Source organism: Balaenoptera acutorostrata, chromosome 8 (genome assembly GCF_949987535.1).
Source record: "Balaenoptera acutorostrata chromosome 8, mBalAcu1.1, whole genome shotgun sequence".
NCBI classification, from domain to species: Eukaryota; Metazoa; Chordata; class Mammalia; order Artiodactyla; family Balaenopteridae; genus Balaenoptera; species Balaenoptera acutorostrata.
In genome coordinates, this window is record NC_080071.1 from 32909446 (window position 1) to 32922586 (window position 13141).

The 13141-nt window shown below is 38.7% G+C and overlaps 2 protein-coding genes across 3 annotated transcripts in view; one reads left to right on the forward strand and one right to left on the reverse strand.

The window, feature by feature from the left end:
• The window catches only part of SLC25A12 (solute carrier family 25 member 12), a 185385-nt gene that overhangs the window by 108145 nt on the left and 64099 nt on the right, over window positions 1-13141 (reverse strand). The gene's annotated exons all lie outside the window — the stretch shown is intronic.
• The window catches only part of HAT1 (histone acetyltransferase 1), a 48681-nt gene continuing 46976 nt past the window's right edge, over window positions 11437-13141 (forward strand). Inside the window, exon 1 of one of the 2 annotated variants that reach the window (XM_007183273.3) lies at window positions 11437-11505. In XM_007183273.3, the coding sequence (XP_007183335.1) occupies window positions 11499-11505 (7 nt within the window). In that variant the 5' untranslated portion in view covers window positions 11437-11498. The other variant, XM_007183274.2, reaches the window with a different exon arrangement.

A 13141-nucleotide genomic window follows, 5' to 3' on the forward strand; every position in this document is an offset into this window, starting at 1 on the left:
GAAATTAGAACACTCCCTAACACCATACACAAAAATATACTCAAAATGGATTCGAGACCTAAATGTAAGACTGGACACTATAAAACTCTTAGAGGAAAACATAGGAAGAACCCTCTTTGACATAAATCACAGCAAGATTTTTTTGATCCACCTCCTAGAGTAAAGGAAATAAAAACAAAAATAAACAAATGGGACCTAATGAAACTTAAAAGCTTTTGCACCGCAAAGGAAACCATAAACAAGACGAAAAGACAACCCTCAGAATGGGAGAAAATATTCGCAAACGAATCAATGGACAAAGGATTAATCTCCAAAATATATAAACAGCTCATGCAGCTCAATATTAAAGAAACAAACACCCCAATCCAAAAATGGGCAGAAGACCTAAATAGACATTTCTCCGAAGAAGACATACAGATGGCCAAGAAGCACATGAAAAGCTGCTCAACATCACTAATTATTAGAGAAATGCAAATCAAAACTACAATGAGGTATCACCTCACACCAGTTAGAATGGGCAGCATCAGAAAATCTACAAACAACAAATGCTGGAGAGGATGTGGAGAAAAGGGAACCCTCTTGCACTGTTGGTGGGAATGTAAATTGATACAGACACTATGGAGAACAGAATGGAGGTTCCTTAAAAAACTAAAAATAGAATTACCATATGATCCAGCAATTCCACTACTGGGCATATACCCAGAGAAAACCATAATTCAAAAAGACACATGCACCCCAATGTTCATTGCAGCACTATTTATAATAGCCAGGACGTGGAAGCAACCTAAATGCCCATCGACAGAGGAATGGATAAAGAAGTTGTGGTACATATATACGACGGAATATTACTCAGCCATAAAAAGGAACGAAATTGAGTCATGTGTTGAGATGTGGATGGATCTAGAGACTGTCATACAGAGTGAAGTAAGTCAGGAAGAGAAAAACAAATATCGTATATTAACGCATGTATGTGGAACCTAGAATAATGGTACAGGTGAACCAGTGTGCAGGGCAGAAGTTGAGACACAGATGTAGAGAACAAACGTATGGACACCAAGGGGGGAAAACCGCGGTGGGGTGGGGATGGTGGTGTGCTGAATTGGGCGATTGGGACTGACGTGTATACACTGATGTGTATAAAATTGATGAGTAATAAGAACCTGCAGTATAAAAAAACATACAAAACAACAAAAAAAAACAACTAATACTAAACTTTCTTTGGTTTATTTGTATGAAAATATGTTAATATAAATGTTTCAGACATTACATGAAATTTCTAAAAATCTTATATGTTCTGGTATAATGTTATAAGTCATAATTCTAGTTATTACTTTAAAATGTATATCTCAGAAATAACTAAATTTCCTTGTCAATTGCATTATTATGAACTATCATCAAATCTTTAACCATGGTCATTTTTAAGTCTTTTGTCATTTACAGACACTTCTGGGTGTACTCTGATGTTTTCGCAAAAATGTTTCTATAAAAGGGTTTCATCTTCAAGGAATTCATGGAAAAGACTCTGACAAGTACAGGTTTCTGGTAACTGACTATACTGCTGAACTGAATGAATAAGCATTTTCAGAACTCTAATGGAAAACTGATGAATTCATAAAAGTGCTAACAAAAGATCAAGATGAAAAAAAAATTAATTACATGGGACTGAGTGAACTGATGAGGATGATTATAATTTTTGTGACTTTCTGTTTGAATAAAAAAAAAAAGAATGGGAGTTCAACAGCAGCTATACTTTATATTATTATCACTCCCCATCCCACCCCCACCTTATATGAAGAGCATTGGCACTGGCTAACATTTTAAATTTCATTATCCTGTGATGATATGATAGCTGATAAGACTACGTGTGTCCGTTGCATTGGGGACATTGGTTGCACACAAGAGGTGATACGTGAATTTCTTGTAGGTCAAGTGACACCAGGAAGATATTGGGGCTTGAATTGCTTTTGCAGCGTTCCACCCAAAAGGGAGGACTACTAACAAAGTAAATAACAGCAGCAAGTTGCTGGAGTTTCCTTATCAGGGAATTGGTACAATACGGAGGCCCCTTTCTGCTCACTGAAGGAATTAAGAATGTGTGCTATGGGAGAGGCAGTAAGAGCATTGAGAGCAGTCAATGTCAGCCGGAGAAGCAGAGATGACCAAGACAGAGAGCAAGATTCATTTCTCCTCTATTCCTACTTCTAGCCCCCAATACCAGAGGAATTAGCCTTGAAAAAGAAAGAGGACAACATATCCTAGAACCAGACACTCTCCCCAGCCCAATCTTTAGGGGCTTGACGAGGGAGAACGAGTAAAAAATTGGTTATATTCCCTTCTTCATTTCACATCCCTTGTGGCTGCAAGTCTGGCCCACAATGGAGGGGGTTTTAAAATACCAAAGTTTTAAACTAGGCCAGGCTAGACTTTGAGTAACTTAAAAGAGCAGAAAACTATGGAATCTGCCTGGGGGGAAAGGGTATTCAACATAGTACAGTGGGAGCAGTGACTAGAGGAAAAATACAACATTTTATGTTTATATCCCCACGAAGGTCAGATTCCTTAGTAACTTGGTCACATAAAAGTAAGAGTAGTATGCAGTTTATGATATAATGTTAAGTGAATGAATCAGAACTTGAAACTGTACATATATAGCAAGTACAATTGTATGAGTAATCTGAATATATTAAACAAAGCCAGGAGCAGATAACTGAATTTTCTCTAAAACATAATTTTGCATAGGGTCAGCAATGATCATGTATCTAATCAAACATACTATTATACATACTTCTTTTTGCCATTTATTTGTTTTAAGAAGTAAAATAAGTTTATTTAGCAAGATTGCTTTTCACAAATCCATGTTAGACAATGGATACTTGGTCACCCTCTGTGGACTTATAAATCATGTTTTTTTGTCTCTTGGTTTTTTGGTTGTTGTTGTTTTTCAAAGATTAACACCATAGCATTTCAAAGAAGACTAAATGGAGTGTGATCTTTCAGTTCTTCCCCTTTCCATTAAAAATTGAGTATTATGCTTGTCTTTTTCCATTATCTGCAATCATTCCAGTTTGCAGGGAGTCTATACATATAATTGTTAATAGTGCAGATATTTCAGAGAACATGTCTTTGAGCCCCCTAGTGAAGATTCCTTTAGGCCCACCCGATGTGAAATCATCTACCAAAACCTATTCTAACTCCAATTTCTATAGCATCATTGCTGTATTTATACAAAGACTCTAATTTATGAAGTCTTCCTCCCACATTGGAATATTTTAGGACACTGGAGCAGGGTAAGAATTTCCTGTGGCATATTGATATCATACCTAGGAATTCCTTAACCCCTTCTTAACCCAAGCCTGGTAAAAGATAAAAAGTTTATGCCTATCTTTTTAAAAATCTCAACTCTATATAACCCCAATGAGAAATATATATGAACTAGACAGCAAAAAAATAAAGTAAGGATCACCAAAGAATGACCTTTCAAATTACAGCTATTATTCTTATCTGTCACAATGATGATTTAGATAAGTATTTATCTACCTTTAATAAATGGATACTAAACATATAACTGTGCAATTTTCATTTGTGCTTAGATATGGACTCACATACAATTAAGTCTCCCAATAGTAAATAAAATTGTCATTTAGCATTTAAACATATTATCTAATTTATTTTATTTAACAGTAAGCAAAGCAAAACCTAAGATAATTAAATCATACTGATACTATTTAAATGACATTTGTCATCTCCCTGATGCAGTCCTTCTGTGTATTTTACTCAAAAGAACAATGGGAAGTTCAAAATCTGAGAATAAAATAACTTGAAAATCCACTTGAAAAGGAAAAAATAGCAAAAATCTTTACCAAATGAAAGAAACATACAATTTAGCTCAGCAGGGCGTCTACATATCCAAGGACAATGTAGATGTGCAGCCACAGTTTTTTGAAAAAGAAAATTTCATCCTGGTTTTTCTTGTGATCTTGGTCTAACAAAACTTATATAACATAAAATGTTATAATTATTTGTTAATATTTTTAAATATCTTAGGAATCCCTTGAGATTATTCTTAAAACTTTTTTAAAATGGAAGTTTTCATTTTTCCAAGTATTCATCCTTAATTGAGAATATTACATGTTTTTTTAAAGTTAACATTCAGATTTTTAGATAAGATTTCATAAAATGAGAATATAACACAGTATTTCAGTAAAGAGATAATTTCATTTATATAGGAATAGTCCTTAGGGGCCAGGCAGAGGAGGGGATGGAGACAAACATGAGAGTGGGCCTAAGAAGACAGGATAAAGGCAAACTTAAATGTTAAATGTATTCAGTACAACAGTTAATCTGAATAAAAATCTTCAGTAAATGTTAGTTAAAAGCATTTGTTCTCACTTCAAGTAAGAACTCCGGAATGAAGATAATACAGTTCCAGCTCTGGAGGAGTTATCAATAAGAGGTAAACAGGCTTAAGACTGGCGAACGTGATTATTCATAATTATCCCCTAGGAGGACAGATCAGAAAGTGAGGCAATCCTTCTGTGATACGCAGGCCCACTTTGGTGAGTCAACACATCAGGCCCCAGATACAGCAGGCCTCAATGAAGCCAAATGGAGAGAAGTGAGAGAAGAGCATACAAGCGTCACTTGGGGTGAAATGTGGGGCCGCTGCAAGTAACAGCCTGGCCTCACTCCTGTTTGTTGCAGGAAACCCAGGGAGAAAAGGAGGAAGAGACGTTATACCTACTGTACCACTTACCCAATACCTCTCTTGGACTCTGTAAGTAGACTCCAAATAGGGCCTGGGTTTGGGGAGAAGGCAGCATACATTTAGTCCTAAACGTTTGGGTGCCTAACTGACTGAGAGATAGAGAAGGAGGTATAGAGAAGGAGGGTAAGCTCTGATGAAGGAGGGTAAGCTAGGCTTTCTTAGAGCTTTGTAAGAAAGCTAGAATTTAATCTGGGTTAAAATTCTCTGGGGAAAGCCAGGGCTTCTGATGATCTGGGCTTGCTACAAGAACACCTGTGTCCCACAGAATTTTGTCTTTGGAGCCATTGTACCAGGGATAAATTTACTCTGGCAAAAGATCATCTCCTGGCGATTGTATTGATGACACACCCTACTCCCTGATGACATCCAGAGAACAATTTAATAGAAAAATACCTGTGTTATACACATGTTGGTAGTAATGGGTTAAATATGGATAAGGTAGTTTTTAGTCTGATTCTAATCACATGCTCAAGGATGTTTATTTTAAAGCAGGGAAACAGCAGTTTCCAATACCAGGAACCATGAAGTGCTTGAACAAAAGCGGAAGCTTAGTTGTTTGGGGGGTTAATTGTGTTCTTGATGGTGTTACTGCAAAGTCATTTAACAAATACTTATTAGATATCAACCACGTGCCAGACATAGTGACTTTCTCCCCAAAGCAATGTATTTCACGAAGGAAATTAGCCCTTTCTACAGCAAGAAAGGAAAAAAAAAGTGGGAAAACATAGGACCAAACTGAGAGACTTAGACCACAGTATCACCTTCATCAGTTACTTGCTAAAAAACCTCAAGCAAACGGTTTTTTAAGTCAGGGATCTCAGGGGTGCACAGGTGATTGACTGGGGTAGAAAATATTAAAAACGAGTATTCATATTCTTTTATGTCTAAAAAATTAAAAGTTAATAATAGCAGGACTTCCCTGGTGGTACAGTGATTAAGAATCCACCTACCAATGCAGGGGACACAGGTTCGAGCCCTAGTCTGGGAAGATCCCACATGCCGTGGAGCAACTAAGCCCACGCGCCACAACTACTGAGCCTGCGCTCTAGAGCCGGTGAGCCACAGCTACTGAGCCTGCGTGCCACAACTACTGAGCCCACGTGCCACAACTACTGAAGCCCACGCTCCTAGAGCCCATGATCCGCAACAAGAGAAGCCACTGTAATGAGAAGCCTGCGCACCGCAATGAAGAGTAGTACCCGCTCGCTGCAACTAGAGAAAGCCCACGTGCAGCAACGAAGACCCAATGCAGCCAAAAATAAATAAATTAATAAAAAAAGTTAATAATAGTAATATTTAATATAGGAATTAGCAGTAGTAGAAATATATTGATATATAGAAGAGGAGATATCAGCAAAAGTTTTTATGCATATGTATACCAAATAAACATGACAATGACTAGATTACCTGATTTCTTTTTTTTTTTTTTTTTTTAAGGATTTTCTTATTTATTTATTTATTTATTTATTTATTTTTGGCTGTGTTGGGTCTTCGGTTCGTGCGAGGGCTTTCTCCAGTTGCGGCAAGCGGGGGCCACTCTTCATCGCGGTGCGGGGACCGCTCTTCATCGCGGTGCGCGGGCCTTTCTCTATCGCGGCCCCTCCCGTCGCGGGGCACAGGCTCCAGACGCGCAGGCTCAGCAATTGTGGCTCACGGGCCCAGCTGCTCCGTGGCATGTGGGATCTTCCCAGACCAGGGCTCGAACCCGTGTCCCCTGCATTAGCAGGCAGATTCTCAACCACTGTGCCACCAGGGAAGCCCTACCTGATTTCTAAAATCACTTTGTTCTAAAATTCCTGATTCTGTATTATTCAAAGTACCTTAGTTGCTCTTAAAATCTATTAAAAAATAACACCATATCTATAGTAACATAAACTGCCTCATATACAACAAAATTTAACTTTATAAAGATATGTAAAAGTAAACCTTTTATTCTTTAAACGCATCCTAACCCTACCAACACACCCTTCTTACCTGATGAAGCAGGTTCTCTTTGTATTATATGGTGCTGGTTAGCATGACAGTTTCTTTCTCTTAGATCATTAAATTCTGGATTCCCTCTAGCAAAATTTTCAGAAATAATTCTTTTACTAATTTGCACAGTGATTGGTTGGTTTAGCTTGTTAACAACTATATATATTCCTTCAAAATTCTGATTTGTAAAAAAGTTTAGAAGAAATACTACCATAAAGCTATATTATTTTTTTTATAATTCTTTTAAGGAAGAGGTTTATGAACTAAACACTTAACAGCACTGTATAGCAGGTATAAAAGCTCTTCACTTTGTGTGTCCAGATCATAGGAGGTTAAGAGTCTTGTTTTGCACAGTGATGTGGGTAAACAGGTTACTACGGGAGTGCTGAAAACCAACCCATTAGAACGACAGCTTTCACAACAATGTGAATATACTTAATGCTACTGAACTGTATGCTTAAAAATGATTAAGATGGGACTTCCCTGGTGGCACAGTGGTTAAGAATCCGCCTGCCAATGCAGGGGACGCGGGTTCGAGCCCTGGTCCGGGAAGATCCCACATGCTGAGGAGCGACTAAGCCCGTGCGCCACAGCTATGGAGCCTGCGCTCTACAGCCCACGAGCCACAGCTACTGAGCCCACATGCCACAAATAAAAAAGCCCGCACACCTAGAGCCCGTGCTCCGCAACTAAGAGTAGCCCCCACTCGCTGCAACTAGAGAAAGCCTGCACGCAACAACGAAAACCCAACGCAGCCAAAATTAAAAATAAATAAATAAATTTATTTTTAAAAAAATGATTAAGATGGTCAATTTTATGTTATGTATTTTTTTACTACAATCAGAAAAAAGAAAGACAGAATGACTGAAACAATATATCAGTTTAAAATATTTCTAGGGCTTCCCTGGTGGCGCAGTGGTTGAGAATCTGCCTGCTAATGCAGGGGACACGGGTTCGAGCCCTGGTCTGGGAAGATCCCACATACCGCGGAGCAACTAGGCCCATGAGCCACAACTACTGAGCCTGTGCGTCTGGAGCCTGTGCTCCGCAACAAGGGAGGCCGCGATAGTGAGAGGTCTGTGCACCGCGATGAAGAGTGGCCCCCGCTTGCCACAACTAGAGAAAGCCCTCTCACAGAAACGAAGACCCAACACAGCCGAAAATAAATAAATAAAATATTTCTAGTCATAATTTTCAACACTTTTTAGTCTTATTTATTTAATATCAAAGTAGCTTTGATAAAGTTTTCTTCACCCTCCTCCTATCCTGAAGCTCTTCTACCTTGAAAAACAACACAAAACAACAGCAAAAAAAAGTTTAAAACAGAGGAATAATGGTCATTTTTCTGTTGGCTAGAATGGAAAAAAGAATTAATATTTGAAGTAATATTTTAACTATGAAATGTGAAATATCATAGGCATTACTGTGTTAGTCACCCTAAATAGACATACATAATTAAAGCCATTTTTACAAACTATAGTTTCAAAAAGTAAAGCGGGCATCACTGGGTGGTCATTTTGTAAACAAAAATAAGCAATTATAGTCCTCTTCCTTCATTTTGACCAGTCTTTGCTTGTAAATAATGACAGAATGCAAAACTAGAAATATTAATTTTCAACTAACTGTTCCTTGTACCAATTAAGCTGCTTCTCTTTAATTCTATGTATCATAATTTATAGAATGTAGAGTGTAGAGTTAGCCACCATGTCTAAAAACTTCCAAAAGATTGATAAGTTTCTAGTTATGAAAGAAACCAATACATCCTGATTAAAAGAAGCAAACAGTATTTTTTTTTAAATCCCTGATTAATCCCCATCTCCAAATTCCCTCTCCTAGAAGGAGCCATAGTTAAACTAGTTGGTTATGCTTCCAGATGTTTTCTATGTTTATATCAAAATACACTTTTTTATACAAGTAAAATATAATGTTGTAACTTATTTTTTAACCTATTATATAGTATTTTCCCAAGTCAGTACATATTAGCCAGCCCCTTTTGATGAATGGTTAGGCTATTTCCAATGTGTCAGTAAAATTAATGCTGCCTTGAACATCTTTCATCATTTATCTTTGCATTCTTGTGCAAATAGTTTTGTAGGACAAATACTTTTAAGTGGAACTACTACCTCAAAGGATGTACAAATAGAAACGTGTTAAATTTTTTAAATTGCTTCTCAAAAAGTACTAGTTTACACACCTATGGGTAGTGTATGAGAATTAAAATATGGAATGTGCAAACTGCTGGTGCTGTGCATCTTAAGTTATTCCTCTAACAGTAGTTTTCAATATGAGCTGGCCTATTTTTATTTTCTTTCTTTTATCCCATACGAAAGTCATCTAGCTGGACAGGGGATTCTGGATAATTGTTCTGGGAACTGAAACTCATACATCACACCCCCACCATTTGCACTATGAGCTAAACAAATGAGTTAACTAGCTATTCTTATCTGTCTGTAGAGACGTATGTATTTTGAAATAAAGACACATCAAGTACCTGCATTTTTCTTTTGGATCTCAAATTTCCTACATCCACTTTCTGATAACCATCTTTTTAATACCATGTTAAAAAAAAAAAATCCCTTCCGGAGGTTTCAAAACACGATGGCAAAATTTACTAGTCCATATGCAGTTGAACCTGTACCAAACATACAGTTGCTAGTTCATTCCTAACAGTGTAATATGGCCTTCTTCTATGGAGAAAAATGCCTTTTCCAAATTTCCTATTCTAGAATGAATGGTATCATACTAATACCACCTCATATTAATATAGAATTTTACAGTTTACAAACCTCTCTCCTAAATTTTTCCATCTGATTTTCACAACTCAATGTAATGACTGGGAAGGTTATTATCTCCACTTAATAGATGAAACAAGGTCACACAATCACGAAGTAGTAGAACTGAGACTAGTAGGGCACTGAACTTTCCACACCACTATGCTGCCTCCTTCCTATACATGAGGACAGCAGATTCCTTTTGTAGAAATTGTATTCTATGGTGGTAACATTCACTTCCTAAATCCCCTTTAGAATAAGGTAAAATATAAATTGAAAAGAGCGGGAAAACCCTACAAAAATATTTTTTCCTTTTTGGTAATTTTATTATTACCTTTCTGAAAGAAGTCATTCATTTAGGTTTTAGGTAAACTAGCTAAACATGTATTCTGTGACATTTTTAATAAATATGTGTGAACAGTTCTAAGACAAGGACAATTTAAAACTGTAACCTCAATTCTGCAAGCAGATCATATGAAATATTAGTCATACAATATATAGGTTTCATCGTATTTCTTATTCATATTCATCTTATTTCTTATTCATATTATCATATATGTTTCAACATATTTCTTCCCTACAACCAACCATAAAGTCACATAAAGTCATAAAATCTGTTTCAGATTTGCGGCAGTTAAGACAAATTCCTCTTGATTTCTTATTTTAAGGATCATAATTGCCGGTCAGCTATTGACCAATCTACAGGTAAGGTGGTTTTGGAAAGAAATGCTGAATCTTGCCATTTTGAAAGAACGATTATATAAAAAGATTGTTTTCCGTTTTTGATCCATAATGTCATTAGTGACAACGATTTCAGTTTTCTTCTTAACATTATGATCGTAATTTCTTATGTTTCATTAAAGCTTAAAGAAAAAGGATCTGAGCATTCTCAGTACCTTTTCTGATCTTTACCTTCCGGAGGGCCATCTCCATGTAGTCAAATACTGAGCTGAGTATCTGGAGAACTGGGCTCTTGTGTAGGCTGTACACTGAGTATGAATTTGGGTAATTTCTCTTTTCTGGGCTTTAGTTTCCGCATCTCTAAAACGAGGAAGTGTGTTAGTTCTAGATTATCATCCCAAGGGTCCATTTTAGCTCTAGTATCATCATTGTAAAACCTATTAACCACCATTTGTTGAGACAAGGCATTCTAGTGTACAGACATCGTGGGAGTATTTGTGGATACCTAAACAGTGGCTTATCCTCTGGGACAAACAGTTTCAGCAGCTACTAAACACTAACAAGCCCTATGGCCCAAATCAGGTAGCATCCTGTGATATGGTTTACGCCACTAGGACTTGAGAGATGTAGAACCAGAACAGTTCTGGTCACCTAAATTATTACTAGGTAGCAATTTCCTTACACTAAATTGTTGCCTCATAACCTTAAAATGCGGAAGCAGAGTACCTAGATATCACACCGTATACATACTGTTTAAAAACATAAAGGAAAAACGATGTTAAACAACTATTTACCGCAAAAATAGAAACAAATAAAATACGGGAAAATTTCTCCGGCAACTCGAACTCAATCCCTATATTTTACCTGTAAAACTAGGGCTCAGGTGTTTGGATCTACTGTCCAGGCCAAGGGAAAAGTTTTTCTAACAGTCTCCAAAACATCGTTAAAGGGGAACAGAAAACTGCCAGAGGTATGTATATTATGCAAATCAACCCCAAAGAAACTCTCCTCGAGCCGGCGGGCATCTCAAAAGAGAATACCCCTTTGCGGCCTCCTCCTCCAATTCAAGCCTCAAAGAGGCTGACGGTGCTGGCCTGGGCTAGGCAAACTTCCGAGCCTTCCCGGCGGTGTTAGCCCCGCCTCTCGAGGCGCTTCCACCACCCCGCGCCTCGAACCTCCTCCTCTCATTGGCCAGCACCAGGCCAGGGGTGGGCGGGGGAAATGCGTCAGAAAGTGTGCTCACTTCCGGCCAGGGAGCGCGCGGGTTGATTCGTCCTTCCTCGGCCGCGGGTGCTCGTAGCTCGGAAATGGCGGGTAAGTTCCCGGGAAAAGTTTACCAAGGGGAGGGGGCGGGCAGGTTTGGGAAAGGACGCCGAGACGGTGGTGACAGTGCCCGCCTGGAACTTTCGGGCTGCAGCCTGGGTTCTAGAAGGCCTGTTTCAGCCTGGAAGCGCGGAACTCTCAGCTCAGCTCCTTGTCCGCCGAGGTTCGTGCCCCCGCCCCCAACGGCTCGGGGTTCTGCACATTCTGCGGGGAACTCGGCCCTTAGGAGGGCCGAAGAGGCCAGGAGAAAGCGTCATGATTTGGGCTTGTAAGGTGCCAGGTGCCTGGACGCCTGTTTCTCTTCTCGTTCTCTTTACCTACTGCTGCCTCATCCACTAGTCTGGTTCTGTTCCCGCCAGCTGATTTTAATGCTCAGACCTCTTCCAGGTCTCTCTCCGCCTTCCACTACAGTCAACTTCTGAGCTAGCGCATTGCTGTCTTACCCTGCACTAGGGCTCTCATTTGAATCTTGATTGACTCCGTAATAGTCTCCTTAATCTCTCACACTTTAGTATTACTAAGATCTATTTAGATTTCCTTTGAGAGAGAGACAGTGAAGCATTCTTCCTTAATCTAAACTTCTCTTTTAGGGGGTGTCTATTTTAATTTTCTTGTTTATTCTATTCACCTCTTCTTTATTGAGTCTCTTAAGTTCACAACATTTAATAACTAATAATTGCCATTATTCTGTACGTTTATAAAGATTGTTTTGGGTTGAGTATATGCTTTTTTTATCCAGTTACATATCTTTTGAAGTGATGGACAGTTTCTTTTTCTTTTATCTGGTCCATTGACTTTATAGTAGTCTCAGTACACTTTTGTGGATGTGCTGGATACACAGGCTATAGCATGAGCTCTACAGGTGTTTAAGGAAGGGCTCTTCTACCAGATAGAGACTGTAGGATTTGGGGGTACACTGGTACTATAAAAGAGGGGGGACATGTGTATTGCACAGAGTGTAGTGTTATAAGAATTACACCTAAATTCGAATCTCAGTCCCACCGTTTAGTAATCGGGTGCCCTTTAAGCAGTCAAACCTCTTTCTTTTTTTTAATTTTAATTTATTTAATTTATTTATTTTTGGCTGCGTTGGGTCTTCGTTGCTGTGTGTGGGCTTTCTCTAGTTCCTGCTAGCGGGGACTACTCTTCTTTGCGGTGTGCGGGCTTCTCATTATGGTGGCTTCTCGTTGTGGAGTATGGGCTCTAGGCGTACGGGCTTCAGTAGTTGTGGTTCGCGGGCTCTAGAGCACAGGCTCAGTAGTTGTGGCGCACGGGCTTAGTTGCTCTGCGGCATGTGGGATCTTCCCGGACCAGGGGTTGAACCCGTGTCCCCTGCATTGGCAGGCGGATTCTTAACCACTGCGTCACCAGGGAAGGCCGACCAAACCCCTTTCTAACTGAGCTTTTGAATATGAAATGGGGCTGGTAAAGTATTGACTTGTCTTATAGAATTGTGGGGATTAAACTAATGTATGATTTGTTGCTTAGATTATTCATAAATGCCTTGAGGTGGGTTCTATTATCTCATTTTTATAGATGATGTTTGAGATGGGTTCTATTATACCATTTTTATCCATTAGGGTCAGAGAAACCAAGTAATGTGCTCTAGTTCACAGATCTAGTAAGT